We start from the raw sequence: 27,320 nt of genomic DNA, 5'->3' as shown, positions 1-27,320 counted from the left end.
AAAAAGGTCAATAATTGCTCAATACAGCTGCCTATTCAAATTTCCAATGACTTAAAACTTGTTTGTTTCATTGATAAATATCAATAAAACCAGACGCAAAACACTGTTACTCGTATTCCTCGTTGCTTTTATTGTACTAATAGAGGATAAATATGCGTAAATTTTGCCAAAACAAATATCTGTTACTTTAACTTTCAAAGTAATCTCAATAAATCAATCATAGTCTGTGTTTACATTATAACACTACTTGTACAACTATTAACTAACAATTAATTTTTTACAATAACTAGGAACAAGTTCCCACAATATATTTTGTCTATATGAAACATCGCGTCTGTTTGTTGATAATTTGAATTATAGTGGGAAATATTAGATAATGTAACCGCATAACAGAATCTTTATCTCCGGATAATTTATTAGATTTATATTAATTCAATTAGAATCTCAATAAAACCGTATAAAAACATTCAGAAATTTTATTACACCACAAAATTATTATTACCTACTTATTCTTACATAATTATTTTTATGTATTTATTAGAAAGGTCTATAAAATTTCACAAGCTAAAATTTTTGATATGATGTGATCATGAAAATCAGTAAAAATAGTATCCTTGAAGTGGTTTACTTATTTCAATAATTTAATATTGATATTTATTCACCTTAAATCCGATTATATCCTATAAAATATTGAAGGATCCTCTCGCTTTTTATATATTCAAGAATATTTGAAAAAAGAACCATATTCCTTTCACAGGTACGACTTTGTTATTATTTTGACAACAGATGATTACAATTTATATGTTTAATAGTTTTTTTTTAAACCGCTACTGGGCACTAGAACCTTGCAAACAGCTGCTTAATTATTGTTAATTAAATGTTAATATATGATCCACCTTCTTTATTTTATATCTCGACGAAAAACATTAATTGTAAACCAAACAGTTTTAGCACAATGCCAAATTCAATACTATGTAAAATATACATTCGTAAATGAAAGTAGCTAATGATGTTACGATATTTGATGATTAGTTTATAAAAGCCAAAGAATGGTACAATTTCGAGGCATATTTAAAAGCGAAAAACTCAAAATAACCAAACAGTTTTCATCATAATCTTTTCTAAGAGCTATTCACTTTGATAGATGTTTTAGTTTGATAGATTGTTTTAGTATTAATCTAATAGCGAATTGTATGTAGTACATACGTTTTATTTGATTAAAATAAATTGGCCACACCTAGTTATAAAAAATTAGATTTCTTTTTGATACTGGTAAAGCAAAACTAGGTTAAATTATGTATATGTTCCAAAGAAAACTGTGTCTCTATTTGTTAAATACAGAAAATGAAAAATTGTTTGTTCTTCAATTTGATCTTTTACAAACATTAGAAGTCTTGTAAGATTCGAACTATAAACGTTTTGGTACAAAATACATAAATATAATGTTGCATAAATCCTATAAATGAGGAGAAATAATTAATGAATATTCACGACAAATATGAAAAACAAAAATATTTAAATTTTGTTTGCCAAATTTAATTTGTAGATCACCAGATGTTTAACAGATGTCTTCTAAATTATATTCGTAAATTGATTTTTATTCAAAAATTTCTGACATGATTTACTTATCAGTAAAATTCAGGATCTGGATCATTAATATTAATAAGAAACTACTAATATGTCACTACCTAAATATTAATTATAAAACCATCATATATTTGCATTAATAAAAAAATCTCAAATATCTCTTTCTACGTGTGACAAAATCTGTATGTATTGTGAAAAATATAAGAAATATGACACTGACGTAAAATCATTATAATTAAAGTTGCAATTACCGAATACAGTTTTATGTTACATGAATTCATTTTAGCATTAATTGTTAAAAAATATTCTAACATAGGACCACAAGAAATATTTTCTGTGCTTATATAAATAGACCTTCACCACCTGGGCTTATAAGTGTTTTTGATGAGTATCGATGATGTGGGGACTACAACACTTTCCAACACCCCCACCAAAAAAATAACTATTGTCGGTTACATATAAAAGATGTTTGCGACTACTTACTACTGTGTGTCTTGGAGACACTGTAGTTATTATAAGAAGACAGGTTTCGAGATAAAAAGTACGCAAGCTTTGAGGAAGACAAGGCCACCCAAATATTCAAAGTTTTTGATTTGTTAATAACTAATATAAAGTATTTAGCCATATCAAACAGTAATAATATAAAAAAACATGTTACATTCTTCGTCATTACATAATTTTTTACTCAAATTAATGTCCGTCACATTTTATGTAACAATTTGCATAATTATATACAGAGTAAGTACATGCAGACTAATTTTCTTCGATTAAAAAAATTATAAATACAAACAGCTCAATTAATAATTCTAGATAATACCGATGTTTTTAAAAATTGCAGTGGATAGGTATACGAAATTAATGTCACGCCCTGACAGGGATTGCTACGAGCTTAGTAGTAGGCAATTTATAAACAAATTCTAAAATTGCCTGTAATTTCGAATCCTCGCTTCAGGTTTAAGTCGATCACTGAAAGTGAAATGCTACTACATTTGCCCGCGGTGAGTCATGGGCGACGGTAGAAAATTTTCCAATAGGGAGATGCAAAAATCTTATGAAATTATTTAAAATGAGAATACCCCACTTGCCCCCATCCGACGACGTCTCCGACATCCAACATTATGTCTTAAAGCCCACTAGACAATAAAATACTTACTCACCGAACCAGAAGACAGTAACCGTCTCACCGTTGGAAATCGGTTCAAGGTCCGAGAGAACGAAAAGTTTATTATGTGCAACTCGTGAAGAGATCCTTGTAGTGTAACGATTTAGATAAATAAATCTCGGTCCGACCAGTTGCGAGGATTACTGCAGGGGATTGCTCAAGTGCTTGCAGATGAATTACAAAACGACAATCAGACCATTTCAAATCAAAGAGAGATAATTATCGCGATGAGCCGAGAGAGAGGTATTAAAACTTTCTAATGCCTTTGGATGAGCAATTATCATGAATATACGCGTCAGTATTCATATTTATTTCGTTTAAAACGTGAAATTTATTCAAAATTCGTAACAGCAGAGTACAGTTAAAGTTTACATTTGCCCACTGTATGTTTTGACAATTAAATCGATGATTTGCCAACGACAAAGTGTCAAATTCTCTTTTTTTTTTCTCAAATAGGACCACAACGTAAGATCATTGTATTTCACGTGAGACATTACAGTCTGATTTATTGGTCTGTGACGAAATGAGGACAAAGTCGACAAATTTATCTCAAACATAGACCTCAAATTAAATCACTTGGCAGGTGAAGACAGCAGTTGTAGTGAATGTTAAGCCTTGAGTTAACAATCGCAATAGTCATCTCGAGTATTATTAAATTATAAAAGAATTTAATAAGAGACCAGCATTATGTAGTCCTATTCCATATTAGGACATCATGCTCTGAAATTTATTACATATACCTAAGTACCAAAGACGATTGAAATTTTTACCATGTTTTACACGAATTTAAAAAAAACAGGAAAAATGGTAACTTATGGTTTTTTAGAAAATTGACGACTAAATTAGAAATATTCACGAAATGACTAACTTTAAGCATGACTTTTACAGTTCGATATACCCAGAAGAACCCTGTGAAGGTTCACCTCGATCTAACGAACCGTTGCTTTGTTTCGAACAGTCAAACTTTTGAAAATTATTAAAGAGTCACGTTTTTTTAGCTTAAACACTTCATAATCATGATTAAAATGGAAAAAAATATTTTTGAGGTTTCTAAATTGGAAAAACGGTCGTATCGAAATATAAACAAAAAGATATTGAAGCTGAATAAACAAGTTATCTGATATATACAATGGCTTAGCTGAAAAAAATGTTTCCAAATCTGTGGATCCAAAAGAAAAAAAAATTGCTAAATTTTTTTTCCGCGCTATTTCTTAGAATTGCATAATAACCGTAGCTCTTAAAAAATTTCGACCGAAAGATATAAAAACTAGAATCTTAGAGCTTCAAAATGCTTGTTTTTTAATTCCCCATACGACCATTTTTCACCTAAATACAGTCTGTCAAAAATCACGGGAATTTCGGAAATTCTTTTGACCCTTTAATTTTTTGCATTAGTTTATGTCTTTCCTGTTTCCATATTGTGTAAGACAAAGTAAATTATTTTTTTCTCTTTTACCAAATAAATTTTGACGAATTCATTAAAATATATGAAATGTTAATAAAATACTAAATCTGAACCATCAACTTCATCCAACCATATGGTTTTTTATTGCTGTACATTCATTGTGGTTTTTATTAATAATTGAATATCCGTAATTATATTCACACCATGATTAGCCTGGTTTCGAAGATTATGTTAAAAATGAAAGTAAATCCTCAACCATACGATGAAATATTAATTCTATAAAACATACTTTTACCGCGTTTCCTAAGTCCTACCTTCCTAAGTTTTTTTTATCGTATTTTCAAAACAACACCGCTCAATTTTATAACATCATGCTTATTAATTTAACGAGACTCGAATCAATTAAGGAGATGCCTATATGATTATTACATTACGCCAGTTTTTGTCTGTTGTGGCATCAATCATTTTATTTTGAAATAAAATTACACTAAAAAATACTAGCGTAAAAAAGTCTATATGTAATTTGTATTAGACTGTAAATAAACTTTTTTTTAAAGAAAATGTTCACATTATAACAATTTATGAAAATTTCATTCCAATTCTCATAGATAAGGTTCAATAATGATAACATAACTTTTCCTAATGGTAAAAGTTTGTTTTTGTCATATTTCCTCATAGTTTTAATCGATTGGGTTATTCAGAAACTATTTTCTAATAATGACAGATCACTTGTATTTTGGATTGCATTAGCGTTACCTCGATTATTCCGCTTTCGAAATATCCGCTTTAAAAGCTTCTGCCTTTATTATCCGGCTATAAAATTTACATAAAGATGTAATTCGGTACAATCCGAGATGCGATTAAAAATTATCCATAATATTATAAGTGTCTCGTTTTAGATTCTATCTAAGAGTGTTGTCAACACCTATACTTTATCACTAACCAAATTTGGGTAGGACATAGCGAAGCCTTAATGTTAAAAATGCTGTCACCGCCGTTCTTGGTGGTGAAAATTCGAAATATTTGGAATTATTCAGTTTTCGTGGCTGAATGTGTGTTACATTTGTGTTGAATTTTCGAAACCGTCAGAGATACACCAACCATACGATTATTGACGAGTTTAATTTCAAAGAAAATGCCAAAGAAAACGCCTACGTACTTACCTCTAATGTGACACTGAAAGTTTTAAGGACTTACCTGAAAAAGAAAAAAACACATAAAAATCAGTTATTTTCATCACAACAAATTTTAAATAATTGTAATAACACATGTACACAAATAAACACTCAATATAAAAGCATATAACATCTAGGGCAAATGAATCAAAATTATTTTATGTTGAAACTAAAGAACTGTAAGTATTTATTTGGACACCCTGTATAGAAGCATAGGTGACGCGAATTGTAATTAATTCTTTGGTGACGATACGCAGAAACCTATCGACCTCTTCTTGAAAATATAATATATTGGAAAGTAGAAACTTTCTTGTACCTTATCGATATTGTATGCAAATGGGTGGTGCCTTACAGGAATTTTAGATTTTTTACTTACACCGGAAGAAACAATGAAGTATTGTTTCATTTCAATAATAATACTGGTACTACAGTAATTTAACAAATAATAATATATTTACGTACAATGAAAGGTAAACTTGCTTTAAAATGGATTAAATACACAGACATCAAAAAAAGTTCAAAGAAAATCCTGTAATTTTTGTTTTTCCAAAGTAAACAGGATTTTTCAAAAATAGTCAACTATTGGCAATTACAAGTTGGCATCATGTTGCACGATAATGCGCCATCTTATCGATCGGCACTTGTGACCGATTTTTTTACTAAAAATCGCATTTTAACTGTCAACTACTCCTCGTATTCGCCTGACTTGGCACAGTGCGACTTTTATCTTTTCGAAAAAAAAAAAATAAATCGGTTTTATCATAAAACCTTTTGTTTTTTTTTTAAGTCCTGATGCACTTGTATTAACGATGACATCAAATGTAGACAATATTAAACAGCTAAGGATGACATTCGGTAACTATGACTAATCGGTTTTATCATATTAACAAATGTCTTAAAATCGTCTTCCCTACATCTCATAAGAACGTATTTGGGTCAAGAATTTACAATTCTATTATATACACGTCGACACCTCCTCCTCGAGACACTTTCTATTTTATTTTCAACAGACGCGAATGTCTTTTTTTTCACTTTCGCATATATCTCAGCACAAATTATTGTACTAGTTTTTAAACGCATAATACGAGCGTTAATCAACAAATAGTTAAGTTAATAAGCATAGTTTTAATAGTCGTTTTGTGTAAGTCATGCCAATCATATGCTAATATAAAAAATTGTTTTCGAGGTACTCAAGAAGACTTCTTCAAGCACAAACCAAATAATATCAATTCTCTCAAGGAGGCCATGGCCAAATTTCGTCATTTATTTTTTAAACTAAACCCAAATATGGCAAATCGTGAGTAGCGTACGCCTATATCTTCATTGTTTCGACTGTATATGATCCAAATAATTCGGCTCTTATCTTTTCTTAATAATCAAAAATACATAACAATTAAAAAATGTCGTTACAGATTTTTCAATCAGAAAGCAATGTAATTGTTTTCCTGATTACATATTCTGATCTGACGCTCATATTTGCTTGTGTCTCAATGGTGTGGCGAATTCAATCCAAAACTGTCGACGATAGAAGTTGCAATTTACAAAACGCCGATGATATCACCGTTAATATCAAATCAATCACTGGCGAGCTTGCCTTTCTAAAAATTAAACGTTATTGTAAGGTTTAACAAACATTCACGCAGAATACGCCGAAAATGATAAATCACTAATTTATAGGACATGTATACATTTGCCCAACTTTCACTATTTGTTAACGGAATATAAAACACATTTATTAATTAAGCGCAACAGTATTTACAATGCAAATTATTCCGATTAATAAAAAACCCAACAGTTTTGTTAAGTGGTAAGATACTGTCAAGTTTTCGTATCATTGCATTATATGGAGAATATAAACATTTAAAAAAATGCCACTTTCATGGACTTATATTAGCTTTTTAAGTTTAATGTACAAACATAACATTCCTTACTGATTCACAATTTTTTTTTCATGACAGAAATGTACGAGTACATCTATTTTTTCGATACAAACGCAATGTGGTGTCTGCATAAACTTTCTATGTCGTCAACATTGAAAAATAATTATTTTTAACCGAGAAAACAACTATTATCGGCTTAAAATCTAATGAAAGTACTTCAAGTCACTGTATACTCTTATTTAAATCGGGACAAATAAATCTGATTAAAAATTTAGGCTGCCTTAAGAGTGGTTAAAATTCATCTATCGCGATAATAAAAAGCTCGGTGCAGTTCCTATATTAGTTTTTGACCGTTCACTTATACAGCTGTGGACAATAAAAAGTCTCCAACGGTTATTCATAACAAAGGGTTTTATTAGTGCTATTCTTTAAATTGCTTGTATATCCTATTTTCGGTCAAAGCGGATATGTATTTTTAATTGTGCAGGCATGTAATAGTAATTACGTTATCCATGAACGAAATAATATATTGCTATCATGTTTTTTTTACACTTGAAACCATATATATTCATTAACTTAGTTATTGGCTATGTACATACGAATTTCTTACTACCCGCGCCTATCTCCGGAAATGCCTACAGCAATAAATATAATTATTATCACAATAGTAATACATAAATTATCACCGTGATGTTCTAACCTTTGAAGAGCTCTTACACGAGTAGGATTGCAAACGAAATAAAACTATGATGCAATGGTTACACAGGCGTGAATTAATACCAAGAATCCACAACCTCTCTAAGAAGCGTATTACACATGTCCCACTTTATTAAATAAAAGTTTTGTATCATTAGCTTCATTAGCTATGCAGGAGGTTTCGCAAGCGGGGAGCATTAATTATACGACTCTACGATCTCGATTAATTAAAGATTCTCTAATACATCAACAAAACAAATGGAAGTAAGTGTATGGTAATAAGTTAAAGAAATATTAGCAAATCTTTTGTGACAACTTCATAATTTAGCTCTATCAAGGTGTAAGTTGTATAATATATAAAAATAAGTTTTTGATACCAACAGATATAGTCTTTCTGGGTCGCTGACGCGGCAACTCGGCACTGAAATATTTGAAAAACTTGTTCCCATATTTATTTAGCCATACCCATATACAGGTCTGGTCGCCCAATTGAAGAATGAGCGCGCGGACAAACGCGGCACAAACACAGCCGGGCGACCTAGCCATAAATTCGGTTGTCAACAAATGGCCTCGCAGTGCAGTGCAGCAATGCGGAATTTGGTGTGATTTAGGGAATTTAAACAAATATAAACCAAGGCAAAAATTTAACTTTTCAACCATGACCTTTCATAGTTATTTCTGCATAAATTTAATGACGATGGTTGGAGACGTTTATAATAAATTCATTATACAATAATAAGCCAAGGTGTACTTAGCAGTAATTAAATGAATGTGTGAAGGCCAATGCACCACGCCCATCGCAACTGCACACGAATTTCGTTACGTTGTTAATCAAAAGTGAATATTCACAATAAAAAAACATTTCGTTCTTTTCATCAAAATTCACTTCCGAGTTAGCAATTCTTATAAATATGTACTTCAATGTTCAAAGGCATTCTCTGTAACTGAGCTACTGAACTTGGTGCCAGCTTTATGACTGTCCGTAGGTAGAAATGTGAAAGTGCAAGAAAGCCTGCATCGATTCCAATTTACTCGCATTAGTCACATCAAGATGAAGACAAGGCGAGCATAAATTGTATTATTACCACATTGCTGCATTGCACGTTGTAAGGAATCGATCGCCTACCAGTGTCACTGTTATATAACCCAAGAGATCCGTAAAGTTCAAATCGTCAAAAGAAGTCAAAAAATATAAGTAGGTATTCCCACATACGTAAAATTTGTAGTCCTATAAAATATTCTTTTAAATACATTCAATATTTTGTGTTTTATTAACAACTATTAATTTTATTTTGGTATTATCTAAATCTCGTTCATCAACGTTAAAATCCTAATGAAAGAATGACACCAATATGAGAAATAATGTTTTGATTATCGCCTATTTTTTAGAGATTTAAAATTTTGAAAAAAGGAACATTAAAACAATAACAATAAAAAATATATAAATAAGTAAAAAAACAGCAAACGAGTATATTCAATTATTATATAAACACGTGGGAAATCCCAAAAATCGACTCCAAATCAATTCTACAAACTTCTACATTCACAAACACCTCTATATACATTCTATTATGTAACAGAAAAAAACTATGTTGTGTGCTTTATAGTGCTATTAATTACACCCATATCGATGACTAATTATAATTATAATGCATACAAAAAAATAAGACGCCAATTAAATATTACGTAAATTCTAATGTATCAAAAACATCAATGGGTTTATCGGAATATGTCTCTGTCTCAAATTTCATTTGACTAATTGTTTATTTATTACGTAATCGCTTGTTTCAATCTACCGTGTGGCTAAAAAATTGTCAACCTCTATGAAAATAAAGCGTACTTTTTACAACAGAGACAGTGTAACAGATGCGCTGGGCGCAGGAGTGGTTCGGTCGGAGTGATTTTAGTATCGCCGTGTAGGTAATAATAACTAATAATAATAATTTTAGGTTGGACCTTTCTGCGTGGAATATGCCAGGGCATTACACGATATGGCAATTGGGAGGAAAATTGTGGCTAAGATTATTTCGATGGAACGACAAATGGATATATGGTTTTCAAAGATATAAGAGGAAAAATTTATAACAACGACTTGGACTATTGTAGATATGTTGATAAGGACATACGCTTGGAGTAGCTGTTGAGTTGACTTGGTGGCGAATCCTGTATTTTCTTTAAAGCGTCTGATAAATGGTATCTGCTGACAAAGTTTGCGCCACAGTATTTTGCTGTAACGAATTTTGTACGTAAGTTTAAACAATCTCTCCTCCGTCCATGTACCGTCCTGACAGCCACATATCTTTGATACCGTTCCGTCTTCCTTTTTTTTTTCACTTTCCGGAAGCCCATGCCTGGAGATTTCGATCTGTCGAGGTCACAATCGAGAGAATCACACGGGTGAAAGTGATTATACGCGTCGTATGCATAGCGAGACCTGGGCATGGTCGCGTAGGTAAAATTTAATGGTAAATTTTCGATTTCTCTTCGTCGCAAGAATTGGTCAGATGAGCCGACATAAGGACGCATATTGAATAACGAACACGCGTAAAATTCGTCTATGGTCTCTTTGCAAACGGAACTTATGTACATATACCGGGTGTTTATTAAGTACTTGTTATTAGCTTATTTGTAGAAGTGGTTTAGTTTTAGTCTTGTAAATGATCTAAGTTTGTCACATCGCAATGCAATCAATAAAAGACACATTTTTGCACTTGTTTTTCAAAGACTCTTAATGATTCAACTTACAAAATTCCAACGAAGGTTTAACTTCAAACCCGTTCTTTTACAAAACAGCTGCTTTCAGCGACAAATACTAAGAGTACCTTTTGTACGTAAAACTGAATGGAGAATAGGTACGTTTAGTCAAAAATGATGTACAGTCCGACACAAAAAAATTATGGTTCTTTAAACCCAGGTACGAAATCCGGGGCACTGTATGTAGCGCCCTCTAACGTTAAACAAAAGAACTAAGTAAGTTTGAGTTTCTCATCATTAATACTCCCAGTTTCCCGAATTTCGCCAAATTGGCATGTTATTGAACAAAATATAATCAAAATACCAAACAAAAAATTTCTTTTTATCTTAAAAGTAGTCAAAGATCCACCCTTTAAAGTTTGTACAGGTACTTAATGAACACCCTGTACATTAGTAGAATAAAGGAGGAGGGCCCCTAAGGCCGGTTTTTGGCCTAATTTCGAATCGTTTCCACCCTAAATGGACTAACTCTTCAACCCATTTCAATTTGGTTATTCAATTGTGCCCAACCTTTCTTGCTTAATTTTGATTTTTTTTTTTTTGTTTTTTTTTATTTTAATTTTTTTTCTTTTCTTTTAGGGGGTTGGAGGGGGAAGTTGGGTTGGGGGGTTTGTTCGTTTTGGGTTGGGACGGTTTCGTTTTTGTTGTTGGTTCTTAAAAAATAATTTTTCGGATTTTTTCGGCCAAAAAAAAATTAGACAAAAACCCGCCCCCTTTATATTTTAAAACACAAAACTTTTAGAAAAAATGAAATTTTGAAAACCACGTCAAAAGTGTTGACAATATGACAATATTTTTAAAAAACAATTATTTTATCTTGTTAATTCAAATAAATTTAAAAATTTTTTGATAATCTCGAGACAATTAATTTACATCGTAATTGTATAGAATGGCGAATGCGCCAGTAATTGTCCCAATTTGTTACACAAATTAACTAGTTAATAAAATCGAAAAAGTAATAAAATCTCAGTGAAAAATGATCGTATCGAGATAAAAAAGAAAGCGTTTTGAAGCTTTAAGTCTCTAGTTTCAATATCTTCAGACAGAAAAAATATAATCGAGAACAAAAATTCCAATTCTTTTTCTTTTTAGGACTCCACGGACTCAGGAAAATGTTTTCTAACTCAATCAATACAGAGGTCCGTTAGCTTATTTATTCAGCTCTAAATTGATTTTTGAAAGATCTCCGTGCGACTAATGGTTGTCGAGATATTGATGGTTGAATGAAAAATGACACTTTTGTCTTTAATCATCGATATCTCTGCATAAAATTATTGCACAGTAAATATAAGAAGAGTTTTGAAAACTTGAATAAATTCTCTACAAGGACCTGCCATGGTTTTCGAAGAAAAAATTTTTTTCATACTTGACGTCGATTTAAAAAAAAAATGACATAGTTTTTTAGGAAATCTACCGCTAGCACTAATTTACAAATAATTATGAGAAGGCTTTTTCTCGACTTTTCCCATAATTTTGATACAGATATAGTTTAATTTTATGAAAAAAAAATTAGAAAATTTTAAAACCTGCTTTAAATAATTCGATTTGGTTGAATATTCACAAAGTTATTCTAATTGTTTATAAGTACAAAAATTCGACCAATGTTTAAACAAGCGCCAGAGCTCTCCTAATTGACGGATTCGAATCTTTCAAAAAGCGTTTGAAAGCTTGAGAGCCCTTCTATATGTGATTAAATTTTCAAGTATCTAAGGGCCTTGGTCTTTGCTGTGCAAAATTTTGAAAATTTGCAGTTTCTTTTTCAAAATCTGGATTGCAAAATTATTATGCAAAATCTATCGAACCGATTTTGATGGAATTTGATGTGATGATTCCACATAACATGAAGTTTTCTTGAACCAAGTATGAAGGTCCTATACCCAATTTAAAGGGCCCAAAAAAATTCCCTAAAAAGTAATGTTTTTACAATAATCATGATTCATTTGATTTGTAACTAGTCATATTTTGTAAAAATTATTAATTATAAACATTTTTTTTTCTCCTCTATTTTCGCCTAAAATCAACTCTTGAAAAGATACATAATTAAATAGGAAGAAAAATATGACATTTTTCGAATTTTTTTAACATATTGTGCCGCCAACAGTTAAGCCCACGGTTTTTTTTATGCGCATAGAAAAATGTTAATTTTTAGTGATATTTGAAAACCAAAAAGCCAAAAATTTCCGTGGATATACGATTCACCCAAATATGGACTTTTTGAAACCGTCTGGACTACACTGTTTAACTAAAATACCTATCACGAAGATTTTGTGTTTCCCCTTATCCAATAATAAATATTGTAAATATACAAGACGATGTAACATCCCATTATCCAATATTTGTCGTATCACGTTTTACTAGGTCGTCTCAAAATATTGTTTGAAGAAATTTGAACCTACCAGCGAAAATTAGGAAGAGAAATTTAAATATTATCCAACGTTGTAAATAATATCTGTCCACAATTTTCGCTGTCGCCTTAGACTCGGATACGTGACAGAAACTAATTGCGAATCGATTTGTCTCGGAAAACGGCATCCGAGGATAATTTTACGTCGTGAAAATAAATTGCTGTATTCGATATTTTACATGGTGTTTAAATGCTGGAAACATTGTTAGAGACGTTGGTACCGTTCGCAAAAGAGTAGCTTCTTTATTTTTTGTTAATCAAATCGTTTCGTTAAATTTAAGTATTAAGACTGGCAGAGAGAGACGCAATTTAGTGGCGTGCCAAGCGGGTCAACCGAGACATGCGTGAACCGCTACCTCAGAATGCTTTTCACGTTCACATCACGTCAGTATACTGTTGCTTTGTTATCGTTCGGATTTTGCGTAATTAATTCCTATCCGTTGGCGTTTATGATGGTGTATTGTAGACAATTTAATTAGTTGCTTTTTAATAAGTAATGCGTACGCCTATGTCCCGCGGTTCAGTTCTGACAGCCCTACTAATTATGAATCTATCAATGAAAAACAAATGTTTTTAAAGAATCGTCAATATTCTTAGAATAAAAAAAAATGTAGTGCTTCAATTCAAACTACAGCAAGCACCTAATTTGTCCAACTTCTATATAATGTACTTATAACATTGAACTTCAAGTTGTATCCAACTTATATTAAGTCCTCCTGTATCACATTCCACTGCGACATTTCCTGATAAAATTTCTCCATTTTAAAGCAACGTATCCGGTTTTTATTAAGAAGTGCACCGAGCTGCACCTAATTTTAATTTACAATGGATGACTGAAATTTTACACCGAACAGGTGTGCAAGATGGGAGAAAGTGATATCTTCTTCGTCGATAATTCTTACTTTACCGGTAAAACCTGAAGGTACCACAAAAGGTGACGGAGTATGAAAAGGTCTTACATAAAAAAAAGGTAATTAAATATCCATACAACATTGGAAAGTACAATACCTCTGATTAACTACGGATTACACAAAAATGCAGATACTGCGCTGGACAATCACAAAGAAACGAATAAATGTCGATTTTGTGTCAAGTTTTATTTTGGTAAGGAATTTAATATTTTTTATTATAGGATTTTAAAAGGAACTACGACGCTCAAGATATTTTATTACATAAATCGTTCAAATGGTCATCTGAGTGCTATTAAATTAAAGGCTGGAAATTGGAGAGAGGGGTGAAAATGCACCCTTCAGTTTTTTAATTGTAGCTTGAAAACGAAGCAAAATTTCGGTATAGTTCATAGGAAAAATTATTTAGAGAATTGAATTTCCCAGTGAAATGGCTTATTTAAAAAATTTAAAAGGAAAATTTTATGCAAAAAATTTGAAAAAAAAAAAGCAAAAAATTCGATTTGTTTTTGCCTCTAGTTTTTTTTTAGTAAAGATAGGTATAGGCATTGCTTCATAAAAAAAGTAGATAAAACTTCCTTCTAAAAGGATCATTAAAAATGAAAAAACCATGGGGTACTATTAAATTAGAGGGTTGAAATTGAAGATGGGGGTGAAAATGCCCTTTTGCAGTTTTTTTTAAATATAGCACGAAAACGAAGCAAAATTTCGGTATAGTTCATAGGAAAAATTTTGTAGAGAATTGAATTTCCCGTCGAAATGGTTTATTTAAAAAATTTAAAAGAAAAATTTTATGCAAAAAATCGTTAATAAACAATTTAAAAAAAGCAAAAATTAAATTTTTTTTACTTTTTTTGCTCTAATTTATGTTAAAAACGACGAAAATCTAAAAATTATTTAAGTTAGACCGGTTATAACTCAGGTTATATCTCAGTCAATATTAGTTGAAACTTTTGAAAACGCATCATTTTGAAGGGAATCTCATCTAGTTTTTTTGTACAGCAATTTTATTTGCCTACTTCTACTAAAAAAAATTTGTCAAAAAAGTAAAAAAAAAAATCTTTTTTTACTTTTTTTAAAATTGTTTATTAACGATTTTCTTTTATGAAACAATGCCTATACCTATCTTTACTAAAAAAAAAAAACTAGAGGCAAAAAGGTATAAAAAAAAAATCTAATTTTTTGCTCTTTTTCAAATAGTTTATTAACGATTTTTTGCATAAAAATTTTCTTTAAAATTTTTTAAAAAGTCCAATGGGAAAATCAATTCTCTAAATAACTTTTGGTATAAACTATAGCGAAATTTTGCTTCGTTTTCGAGCTACATTTAAAAAACTGAAAGGGGTGCATTTTCACCCCTATCCCCAATGTCCACCCTCTAATTTAATAGCACTCCGCGGTTTTTTCATCTAAAACGACCCTTTGAACGATTCATGCAATAAAATTGCTTGAACGTTGTAGTTCCTTTTAACCCTGTTTTTTGGATATAATCAACAGCATATAAAGAGATAATGAAAAAGGACCACGCATACACCTTATGGAAATTTTCCTGAAAAATTGATATGTTGTCCCTATTTTATTATTCATCAAAAGTCTATGGCCACTGAGGGTTGCTTTCGCTGTACAGCAAAATAAAACGCCCTCGCAACGGTAATAATAAAGTATTTTATTGAAAACTAAGTTGTATAAAAAAAGACGTGTTAAGTGTTCGTTGGAGAGTCCGTGTGTGTCGTAGGTATATAAGTACGCATCTGGTCGCCGATGCCAGTCCGCCGTAGACCCTTCCTGGCGGCGTCCTGCTGGCGCTCTTGACGTAATGCTTAAAAATGGGTCACTTGTGAATGCCCATCTGGAGACGGTAGGACCCACAAAAGTGTCAAAAACAGTGAAAAATTTATTCGCTCTCAAATATAATTTTTTTGACTTATAATGTCGCAAATATAACTTTTTTGACATATAATGTAGCTTGTAGCTTTTTTATTGAGGTTCGTTTTAAAAATGACATGGAAAAAATTGTTTTTTTTTCGAAATATCACTACAAAGAATCGAATTTCCAAGATACAAAAGGACGCCGAATTTTTGGAGTCTTCAGTCACGGAATTCGGAGGATTTTTACCTTCAATTAGATAAATAAATAGTCAAAGTTCCAATATTCTACGCCAATNGTAAAAAAAAATAAAAAATCGAATTTTTTGCTCTTTTTCAAATAGTTTATTAACGAATTTTTGCATAAAAATTTTCTTTTAAATTTTTTAAAAAGTCCAATGGGAAAATCAATTCTCTAAATAACTTGCTATGAACTATAGCGAAATTTTGCTTCGTTTTCGAGCTACAATTAAAAAACTGAAAGGGGTGCCTTTTCACCCCTATCTCCAATTTCCACCCTCTAATTTAATAGCACTCCGCGGTTTTTTCATCTAAAATGATCCTTTGAACGATTCATGCAATAAAATTGCTTGGACGTCATAGTTCCTTTTAACCCCGTTTATTTGGATATAAAAAGATAATGAAAAAGGACCACGCATACACCTTATGGAAATTTTCCTGAAAAAATGATATGTTGTCCCTTTTTTATTACTCATCAAAAGTATATAGCCACTGAGGGTTGCTTTCGCTGTATAGCAAAATAAAACGCTCTCTCAACGGTAATAATAAAGTATTTTATTGAAAACTAAGTTGTATAGAAAAAAACGTGTTGACGGGGCGAGTGTTCGTTGGAGAGTCCGTGTGTGTGGAGTCGGTCGTAGGTATATAAGTACGCATCTGGTCGCCGGCGCCAGTCCGCCGTAGACCCTTCCTGGAACGCTGGTGCGTCCGGCGGCGTCCTGCTGGCGCTCTTAACGTAATGCTTAAAAACGGGTCACTTGTGAACATGTGTACCCACACCACGAAGCTCCAAATGCCCATCTGGAGGCGGTAGGACCCACAAAAGTGTAAAAAACAGTGAAAAATTGATTCGCTCTCAAATATAATTTTTGTGACTTATAATGTCGCAAATATAACTTTTTTGACATAAAATGTAGCTTGTAGCTTTTTTATTGACGTTCGTTTTAAAAATGACATGAAAAAAATTGTTGTTTTTTTTTCGAAATATCTCTACCAAGAATCGAATTTCCAAGATACAAAAGGACGCCGAATTTTTGGAGTCTTCAGTCACGGAATTCGGAGGATTTTTACCTTCAATTAGATAAATAAATAGTCAAAGTTCCAATATTCTACGCCAATTTTCAGAGCTGTTTCAGAAAATGTGTTTTGTTTACTTTACAATCCCTTGTCCGTCGAAAACAAAGAGTTTCCGAACGTCCCCTCATAGGTTTTGTTCTATTTTAACCATTCAAACTTTAATCAAATATTGGCCAATTAATCTAGAATCACCCGGTATAATTCAATAATACATTTTTGTAAACCGCAACATTGCGTTACTTAATGAAACTATTCTCTGTTTAAAATCGTGTTCGTGCTACTGTTATTTTTAGACTATTTGCTTCTTAACATAAACAAAAATAAAAATAAATCATAACCAACAAATTAGATCAAAACTGAAAACGCAATACAAATCATATCAAATCACTTTTGGAACCTTGAATATCCATTAAATATCTGAGAAATAAAAAAAACGTTCAGTAATCTATTTTTTATTACTATTGGGTAGTGTATATGCAATAATAAATTCCTATTTGTTTTGCATATATTACCTACTCTTAAAAATTTAGCCACAACTTTTAGGCGAAGGTCGTTTGAGGCATAAAGTTTGTGCTAAAATTAATATTTGTTCAGAATAATTAATATTCTACAGAATCTTTTACCACATTTTTCTAACCGTACACTAGCTTCAACTATAAAAAATAATATGTAGTACATTAACTTTGAAATAAGTTAACTTCCATTTGATGTTCTACAGGGGTCCGTATTGGGGCTATTTATATCCGATGCTTACATAGATAACATTCAGTACCCACTTAAAACGCCAAAATGGTTGGGAATTAAACTCATTTGTTCGAAAGGACTAAACAAAACTGCCTGCTAGATAATCCTATCAAATTGTTTCTACTTTTTTTTTTAATTTGGCAGTCTTTGATGCCCCAGTGCAGTCATCTTTATTACGGAAAAGGCTTAATAAATCCCCGAGATGATAACCAACCGTTCTTCTATTTATAAACGTATTAATAGAGCACCAGTGATGCGTTACAAGTGCCCGTATTTATAGAATGCGTAACTCAGATCGATGTGTTTAATGTAATACCATTACCATTATGTGTGTAAAGTTTTTATTATTGGCGCCCGTGTCCCGCGTTTGTTATGGTTTACGCTCAATTGGGTTTATTAATGAACGCGAAGATTGTTGCTTTATGTAAATTAATTAGCTTTTATTGGATTGAATTCATTAGGCGCTTATTTTGTGGACAAAAAATGAAGTTTTTCTTATATTAAGGAAGTTTTTTTATTTTTGATCACGCGTGTTTCCTGGTGGATTCGTTTTGCGCAGGCGACGAAGGCAACGAAGTTATATGGTGTTTGGAAAGATAAGAATAAAGAAAATGACGTACGAAGAAAAATAAATGAACTGCGATTCATAATAATTTGTATGTATTTTTATGGTAACTGATTTCATCACCGTCGTGACGTGATCGAATAGAGTTCGTGAGCTATAGACTTTAACAATCTCATGCGAGCATATTGTGTTGCCTATACTAGTTACCAGCATCAATATAAGATTCGCAAGTAAAAATAATTGCACGTCTCAACAGGTAAAATACTCTTTCTTATTTAATATAATTAATTGATCCCTGTTGTCGTTATTAAGAAATATTGAACAAGATATTAAAATTGTTAAACATTCTAAGACAATTTCTTAAAATAACTGTATCCCATTTTTGATGTTGTGATTTATTAGTTAAAAAATTATTAAGATCGCGAATCGTGGAAAGTTACATTTTTAAAATGGTAATCATAGTTGGCCACAGATTACTTAAAAAAAAGGCGAAGTTGGCCATGACCAAAAACAAATGCATTGTTAAATGGAGTCTGGTGTCATCGTTGTATGTAGCTGGCTGTGAAGAAAATGTAAATATGACAAAATATATATTTTTTCAGTCTTTTTTAACTAGGCCATGGCCAACTACGATTTTCATTAAAATATGTGACTGATACGTCATAAATGCTCACTTATGACCCTTTGACCCTTTATATCTTTAAAACTGGCCATTCTCAGACTGAGCCCATAAGGACTTTTGATCAGGATATCATGAAATACAACGTACTACATTTTCAGTCCATTTGACTGTACCCCCTCATGATAATATTACAATTCGATCTATGTAACAAAACTGACTGACTGATTCGATATTCAACTAACTCACTAACATCTTATTAGATCATGTAAGCCCAGAACTAATAATACTTTTCATCAGTGAGACTTATATGGACTTCAAGTCTAACTGTTTTTTTAAATGTTAAACAACGAACAATGAGTCGATTTATTTGTGTTACATTTGCTTGAATAAAACCCAATAATAATAAAAAATTATAGCTTCCTGTCAAATTTGAAGGATGTTTTTCTGTGATTTAAAAGAATGTATATCACATTGAATCTCGAAAACGAAAATGGAGCAATCAGCATTGGACATACATATACTGAGAAATATTACCCTAACCATCATACTAACACTCGAGTAGAAATAGCATCTTATCTTCATAATTATTTATGACAAGACATTTCAGACATTTTGAAATGTTTTGTGTGACACATTTTCTCTCGATGGGCCACAAAGCATATGGCTTATGCTTTGTGTGATGGACTGAAATAGTTTCAGTAGCAATTATTGAATATCTAATAACGTGGTTATATTAAACAGATAATTATGTCATTCGAAAATAAAAAGACGAATATTTTCTAATGAAACGTACGCAAGTATATGGTCCATTTTTAATCAGCTTCTGGAAGTAATAGACCTGTTTATTTATTTATCTTATCTTAAGGATTAAATGGACCATTAATTGAATCAAATCAAGTTTTAAATGGTGAAATTATGGCTGTTTTATGGGTTTACACGAAGCATTAAACACGCACCTATACCTACAACGGGTACAAATTGTTATACAAAACTGGACTACATAATTTCCAGTATAAAAAAATGGCTTTTAAGTGTGTAAAAGTATTTACAGCTTTGATTATATTTAAAAGGTGTATAAGAAAGAAGAATTTTAATAATTTTTAACAACGAAAACCTCAATTTTCCTGGTACACCCAGTAGGATGAGAAAAGATTACCACAGAATTCGCTTATCCTGATAATCCGCTTTATATTGAAACGTTCAGTTTGAAAAAGAAATCAAAGACCAATGTACTCTTGCCACACCAGGTTTATGCAAGAAGTTACCCGATTTCTAAAAAAACGCGATTGTTACATGGTCTAGTAAGTCCAGAAAATAGAAACTGTTATGAAAATATCAAGACTGTTCATCTCTATCTACAGAAGCAACTTACCACATTTCATCAAACGCGGTTTTCGGGAAAATAATATGAAATCGGTTCAGATTAATTCGCAAAATACCAACCCACATATTCAACCGTTATTTTACGAACAAAACATGCCAGGTTCCTTAACACTTTGTTTATAATAATGTACCATTGTGAATCGTACATATTACTTATGCGGATCGAAATACGCGTGTAAAATTAATTTAAAAATACAATTTCAAGGCAAATAAACAGTGCCATACCGGGTATTTTTAGAACAAAACGTTACACGCATATGTTTCGATGCTTCATATCGATATTTGCGCGAACAAAAATGTTTCGTTGTATTATTTAGAATAATAAAGTCATCGAATAACGTTTATGATATTTTCGACAGTTTATTTACGTTACCCAATTATATGTAATTTATGCTCAATGGAATGTTTGATAAATATCCCGAGAACCAGTTTTGTGAAGCGAAGACCGCGGCGAAATGCACGTTTATTGAAGGAGAGTCGCGTAAACAGGAATAAACGTAATTTAAATATTTTAATACTGACTCCAATGCAATGTCATCGGATTTGTCAGACCCCTGCTTATCGCCTCATTGATAGAATTTATTTTTAAAGTTTTATGCAGATATCATATTAAACGTAATCCTAAGGCGAAGATCCCTGCAGAACCACGGCGGAGCTAGCAAGGGGTGTGATCGAACGTCAACTCTGGTACTTCGCACGTTTCGTTATACTGTTAACCAGTTCAAAGTAAACAAATTTTCTCAATTGGAAACCTTGTTGAAAATTTTTTCGGCGCCGTATGTGGGTTCCGAATACAACCGACGCGTTCCTTCAGCCCGAATTTCAAACAAACTGTTCTGCGTTTTATTACTCCCGCTATCTGTGACGGGTGTTCATTTAAAGTGGACTTACCGAGTTCCGATATGATGTCAAGGAGCGGTCTGGCGTCGTCGGTGTTCACGTTATCCACGTCCAAGCAGGCCTCGTACAGATGCTTCAGCTTCCATTCCACCGTACCGGAGTGCACGGGCAACTCCAATGTGGCTATGAGGTCCCGCACTCTTTCGGATTCTGAAAAATAAAATTTTTACTAATACTCTTAATGCTAATGTATCTACAATCCAATAAAAATCTTAAAAAATGAAACATCAGACGATTCCAAAGCAAATTAAAACGATTAAAAAAAATAAAAAATAAACCAGCGAATATATATTTTCAAATATTTATTAAATAAATAAAAATATATCTACCTCGCCTCACGAGTTGCTGCTTTTGGTTCCATATGCCCCTATCTTTCGGAAGAGGATATTTTTTCAACCATCCTCCACAGGTTGCCTGCCACAGATCGTCGCAAGGCGAGACCGAACTATTTAAGCCTTCCTGAATCTGAAAAAAGGCGAGCTTACAAAATCACACTTTTGTTACATAGACATAATACATATCGAAAAGTTTTCACAATTTAAACATAACAGAATTCCAAAAAAAAATAACAATTAATTTTAACTGTATTATTTCATAAAACATAATTTTCTTTGAATCCGGAAAAACTGTTTTCTGTACATTGTAACTGTTCCAACATGAACTGCAAAATCGGCAGTGATTTGTCCTAACTCACGTGACCTAGGATACAAATCGCGCGACATTGATTTTAAAAGAAACTATTTCTGATTATCAAATTGTCTGTTTTTTGGTACCAACACAACAATTAAAAAAAGTTAGGTACTGTCAAATCTCTATGTAAAATAAGCAATAACACTTAATACCACGTAATGGATATAGCAAATCGCTTGTCATAAGCCTGCAAATGCCCTAAGTCACATGACGTGAGACTAGTTTCATCTCACTTTACATTTTGGCCCTTACATCTCTCTACATTCCATCCATATTATCCTGCCAAATCTATGGTAACAATAATAGATCTAATTTGTCAAATCTATGATCTAATTCGACTGACAGTTGTTTCTAAATCAAATTCCAAATGAATACTTGTAGATGTGAAGAATACGAAAAAGATGCGAACGATCTAAAGGTTTTCGCTTTTGGAACGCTGCACTATCTAACACCGAGAATTACACGTAGGTATTTTGTACTTTTGCAAATTAAATACTTCAATTTTTGACATAACGTCGTACAATATTAAACCGCTGACAAATACTTCCAGACAAAAATACTCGACAAATGTAAAATTAAATTTCATAAATTTTAGTTCCAAAACATAAGTGCTTGAAATGGGTATGCAACAAAACCAACTCCGATGACTTGAGGTTCACCAAGCTCATTGTACTGGATAGGGAAGGCAAGAAGCCAGAAGAAAAGTTAACCATCGAATCCAAGTGGATACCAGTTTTGCCAGGACTTATTTCACAAAGGTAAAACCTTATTTCAATCGATTTAACAAATGCGGGCCAAAACCATTAACAGTAGGAACCCTCAAGGCGGCCAAATTATTCAAAAGCAAGGTAAAACTTATGTTTTGGACACGTCTAGCTTTGTAACGAAAAAGTAAAAATAGGAATTAAATTCAGTACAATAGATCAACATATATGTAAAATTATCACACCCTTGAACTACCCCTCAAACGAATTAAGGCTACAATAGGACGTATATTTTTATTTCAGGTTAGTCAACGAGAGCAAGAACCCAAATTTGAAATGTCCATATTGACGAAAGAAAAAACGAACAATGACCGCAAATTCTCACAGGAAGTTAATTAGTATGGCAACACAGGCGGACACTCAGTATTTTGCGGATGTTATATATTACATACTTCCTACAACGATAATTAAAAACTATTTATATCACTAATTAAAAATTTGTGTTTGTTCTGCGGTTTATAAAATTGAGTAAAGTGAGATTAATAATAATGACTTTGATAATGCATATAAATTTATAAAAATACTTTACATATGTATGTGCGAAAACTTTAAGAAAAGAGAGTTGAATTTTGATAAAATCCTTGTACGTTTGATATTAAAGGATAAGTTAATTGTTGACACTACACTGATAAATATATTTTAGCCATAAATAGAACTAAACCTAATATAACATCTGCCTTAAACAGGCTCCGGAAAGCTTACGCTTTTCATAGAAAAATGCTATTATAATACAGATTATCTTAGCAATAATAAATTATTGGTTGGATTTCCTCAGTACCTTCTAAGTATGTAAAAAAATCTAGTTTTAGGGCGCTACCCTGTATTATATTTCACTAAACTTCAATGTGTATCTGTAGGTCATACAAAAAGGGTATTAAAGCTTAACATATCTTTAATTAGGAGCAAAATGTTAAATTTATAAAAATAATAAGAAATTTCTTAAAAAGTGAGTAGAATTCAAAAACGCACTATAAAATGATTACAAGTCAAAGTAGCTGTTGGTAATTACTAATTATTGAATTTTTCAAAAATAAAAAAAAAAACTACAAGGCATTTCTAGTTTGTCAAAGCAAATAACGACCCGAGCATTGCTTACTTCATTCAGGGCTTCAAGATTGGTCTATTATCAGGAATTATCGGAATTGTGATCGTTTCAGCTTAGAAATGCATTTTGCAATCAACGTGGGGCCTGAGAACCGAACGCAACGTCAATAAACTCTGCGTTAGTGGTAAGTAAACCCATTTAAAAATATCTCAGACAATTTGTTTGAAAACTTACAGCTTGACTTAAAGTGCCTTTTGTAATAAATATTTATCTATTGTCTGAGTAAACAAATAAGTCAAAACGTATTGTGCCTCAAAAATAGATCAGAATCTTACGGCGTTTGAGAACGAGCTTGAATTTTTTATCATTTACAAACCTCGTGCAAAAGAACGTGAAATAACATAATATTATGCGAGAATTTTGCCAAAAACGAATTTTCGTATATGTATGTATCGACCAGCAACCTCTTGGGTAACCTAATGAAGGCATATGGCGGTGTTCTTCTATTCCTCGTTTTAATGCGATGAATTCCATCGATGTATTACGATTGGTCTGTTTAAAAAATACTGATCTCTTATTGGCTCTAAGGAATCCATCACATCGAAATGATGAATAAAAGAAAACGGTATATGTTATAAAAATTGAGTTATTTGCAAATGTGTTTATTTGGCAGAAAAATATTCTTGTGCCAAAGTTCAACGAAATATCCGGAAATATCTTAAAAATGACGGTTATTATAAAAAATTTAATAAAAAAAGAATATTTGGACTTTTAAGCAAAACTGTAGCTAAAGTAACTTGACTAAACCGCTTTTATTTTCACTCAAGGAAACTAGAGAGGAAACTGTCCTTGAATTACGACCGATTATTTACTATACCCCTGTATTTATTAATACATCTATCTATTGATCAACATAATGCAGCAAAATTTGCGAGAGATTTGGTAAATATTCAAACGATTTACCTGTGCTTATGAGATCTATTTAATAAAAGATAATAAATTAGTATCTACCATGTCACAAACGACTTGCCAATAAAAAAGGTATCGTATTACTACTGCATATGGTGCTACCGTCATTTGCTTCAGATGTTGATGTATTTGTGCACACCACGTGAGCATCTGTATTATTTTTAAGACGTACTTACAATTTCAAAATAAACGTATAAAGTTTATATTTATTTACAGTCGATAAATCACTCTTTAACGTACGTTGAATAATCTCTGCCTCTATAATTCATTATTGCCTCATATTGTCTTTCAACTTTATTACCAATCAGTTTAAGAAAATCCAAGAAAAACATATAATTTCTCCATATTGTCCATACCTACAGTTGTGGACAATAAAAAGTTGCCAACTCAAACTTGCTGATTTACTATTTTCATACTTCTAAATCTTTCTAAATGTTTTAGGTTGGTCACCATTCTTGTGCACGACTGTACGTTGATTTTCTCTAAAATACCATGATTGACGACGTTTACAGCCACTTTCACGGTTCATGAGCCGAACCTCAGTTATGTTCGGCCCGTTTAAGAACCAATGTTCACTTTGCGGCTCACAATGATTGTATTTACTTCCCAACCGTCACGTCAGAACAGTTTTATATTCTAAATCGCCCGGACAGGTCGACTGAAGACAGTTCACTGCCCTTTCAAACTGGAGGCACATTTCAAGTAGGTACGCCAAGATGAACAATGTCGATACGAATAATAAATTAGGTATATGCCGATCAATCCGAGTACATAAACATATTACACCAGGAAAATTAGCGAAAATAAAAGAGAAACTCGAAAAACGTCCTATCAGCGAGATTTTTGTAAAATTGTCTAAAGGAACATAATACAAGACATCTCTCATCTCGTGAGTCAAAAACTTTTATCAGCTAGCTTTCCTATTTAAACAAATAAGTGAGGCAAACAGTTTTTTCACTTTGCAGGGAAAACCATCAATTTTAGCGAAAAGTGACTCTGAGACAGCTTGTAGGGAATAAAATTACCTACAAAATGAGACTTGTTAAATTAAAATCGGTTAATAAACAAAAAAGTTATTGCAAAAAAACAAGAAAAGTGTTCATTTTTTAATTTGTTTATAACTATCGCATTTATTGTTAAAATTTTATAAAACCCATGACAAGTTGAGGGTTTTGTCATACTTTAAAAGTGTGCCAAATGTGGGCGCTGCAGGTGCAAAAGTTTTCGCACAAATCAATTTGTTTATAACGGAGACTCCAAAAATTATGAACTTTAAGCTTAAACCTCTGTACAGGCGTTAATTTTCAACCAAACATGATTCTGAAAGCGTCATTGTAAACTGAAAGACGTAATTAAGCGACCTATTAAAAAATGTCACAGTTTTTTTGACATTAACATTCTCAAATTGTGCATTAAAAAAACGTGCGTTTTTCACTTATAAAAAATTTGAATAAAATTGTTGCTATTTATGCTACCTTACCGAAAATAGATTCAATGGATAGCTGGCAAAAAAATACAAATTTAAAAAAAGCACCCTCTACGACCAACAGGAGCCAACATAAGAATTTTTTTTAAAAAATCGTAGCGGGCCCTTTAAAGAGAAAGTACTTGCCAAGTAAAATGTCCGGCGTGGTGGTGGGGAAAGCTCGTCCAAGCGAGTCGCGCGCGAGGAAGTTCAAATTGATGCGCGCTGTAAAATTTTGCAATATCTCGGCTTCTATTCATCGTAGAAACTTATTTTTTTTGAACTGGGGTAGCTCGAGGAAAAAATAACAATAGGCATATTTACGAATTCGTAGAATAGCCCCGAATCCCAGAAAAAATGCATCTTTTATACTTAATTTTTAATTAATTTACAAAAATGTTACAAAAATTCTTGTTAAACGAAATATTACTTAATTAAAATTTCGATTTCGGAATTATTTTACTATTATTAAATAAATAAATGAAGCTTCGTTCATTTACAGTTTTTTTTGTATATTAAGCCAAAGTAAACTTATTTTTTCAATATTTTGTTAGTTATTTAATTACGATTTAAATGAAAATTAAAGTAAAAATTCAAAAATTATTTTCAAATTATTATTATTTATTGTTGAGATTTAAAAAAGAATTTGAATTTATTGCAAAATTCTCAAAATTAAAAAACAGGGTTCATAGTGGCTGGGAAAACTGGGAATACCGGGAAAAGTCAGAAAATTCAATATTCTTCACAAAAAAAAATAGGGAATAGTCAGGGAATTTGACGTTTGCTACTGGAAATTTTATGTAAGCAGGACCTAGGTTCTTGAAAGAGAAAACTATTTGTGGTTTTGGATATAAAAAAGATTATGGAGTCCAGTCTAGAAAAAGTTTAATGCATAAACGCCTATTGGTGTGTAAAAATGAACTACAAGTGGCCTGGATTTTTTTTTTATGTCGGAGAAAACGTGGAAGTCAGGGAATTCTATATTACTTTTGAACTATGAACCCTGAGTACGTTACTTG

The 27,320-nt window shown here is 31.9% G+C and overlaps 1 protein-coding gene across 3 annotated transcripts in view; it reads right to left on the bottom strand.

Moving 5' to 3' along the window:
* Positions 1-27,320, bottom strand: part of LOC108910124 (protein gone early) — a 94,253-nt gene that overhangs the window by 59,907 nt on the left and 7,026 nt on the right. For all 3 annotated transcript variants that reach the window (XM_018714636.2, XM_018714637.2, XM_018714638.2), the window contains exons 3-4: positions 21,698-21,833; positions 21,360-21,518 (exon numbers count right to left, since the gene is read on the bottom strand). In XM_018714636.2, the coding sequence (XP_018570152.1) occupies positions 21,360-21,518; positions 21,698-21,833 (295 nt within the window). The remainder of the gene's footprint in view (positions 1-21,359; positions 21,519-21,697; positions 21,834-27,320) is intronic.

This window comes from Anoplophora glabripennis, unplaced genomic scaffold (genome assembly GCF_000390285.2).
Source record: "Anoplophora glabripennis isolate ALB-LARVAE unplaced genomic scaffold, Agla_2.0 scaffold184, whole genome shotgun sequence".
NCBI lineage: Eukaryota > Metazoa > Arthropoda > Insecta > Coleoptera > Cerambycidae > Anoplophora > Anoplophora glabripennis.
This window is presented reverse-complemented; position numbering and strand designations above follow the sequence as displayed.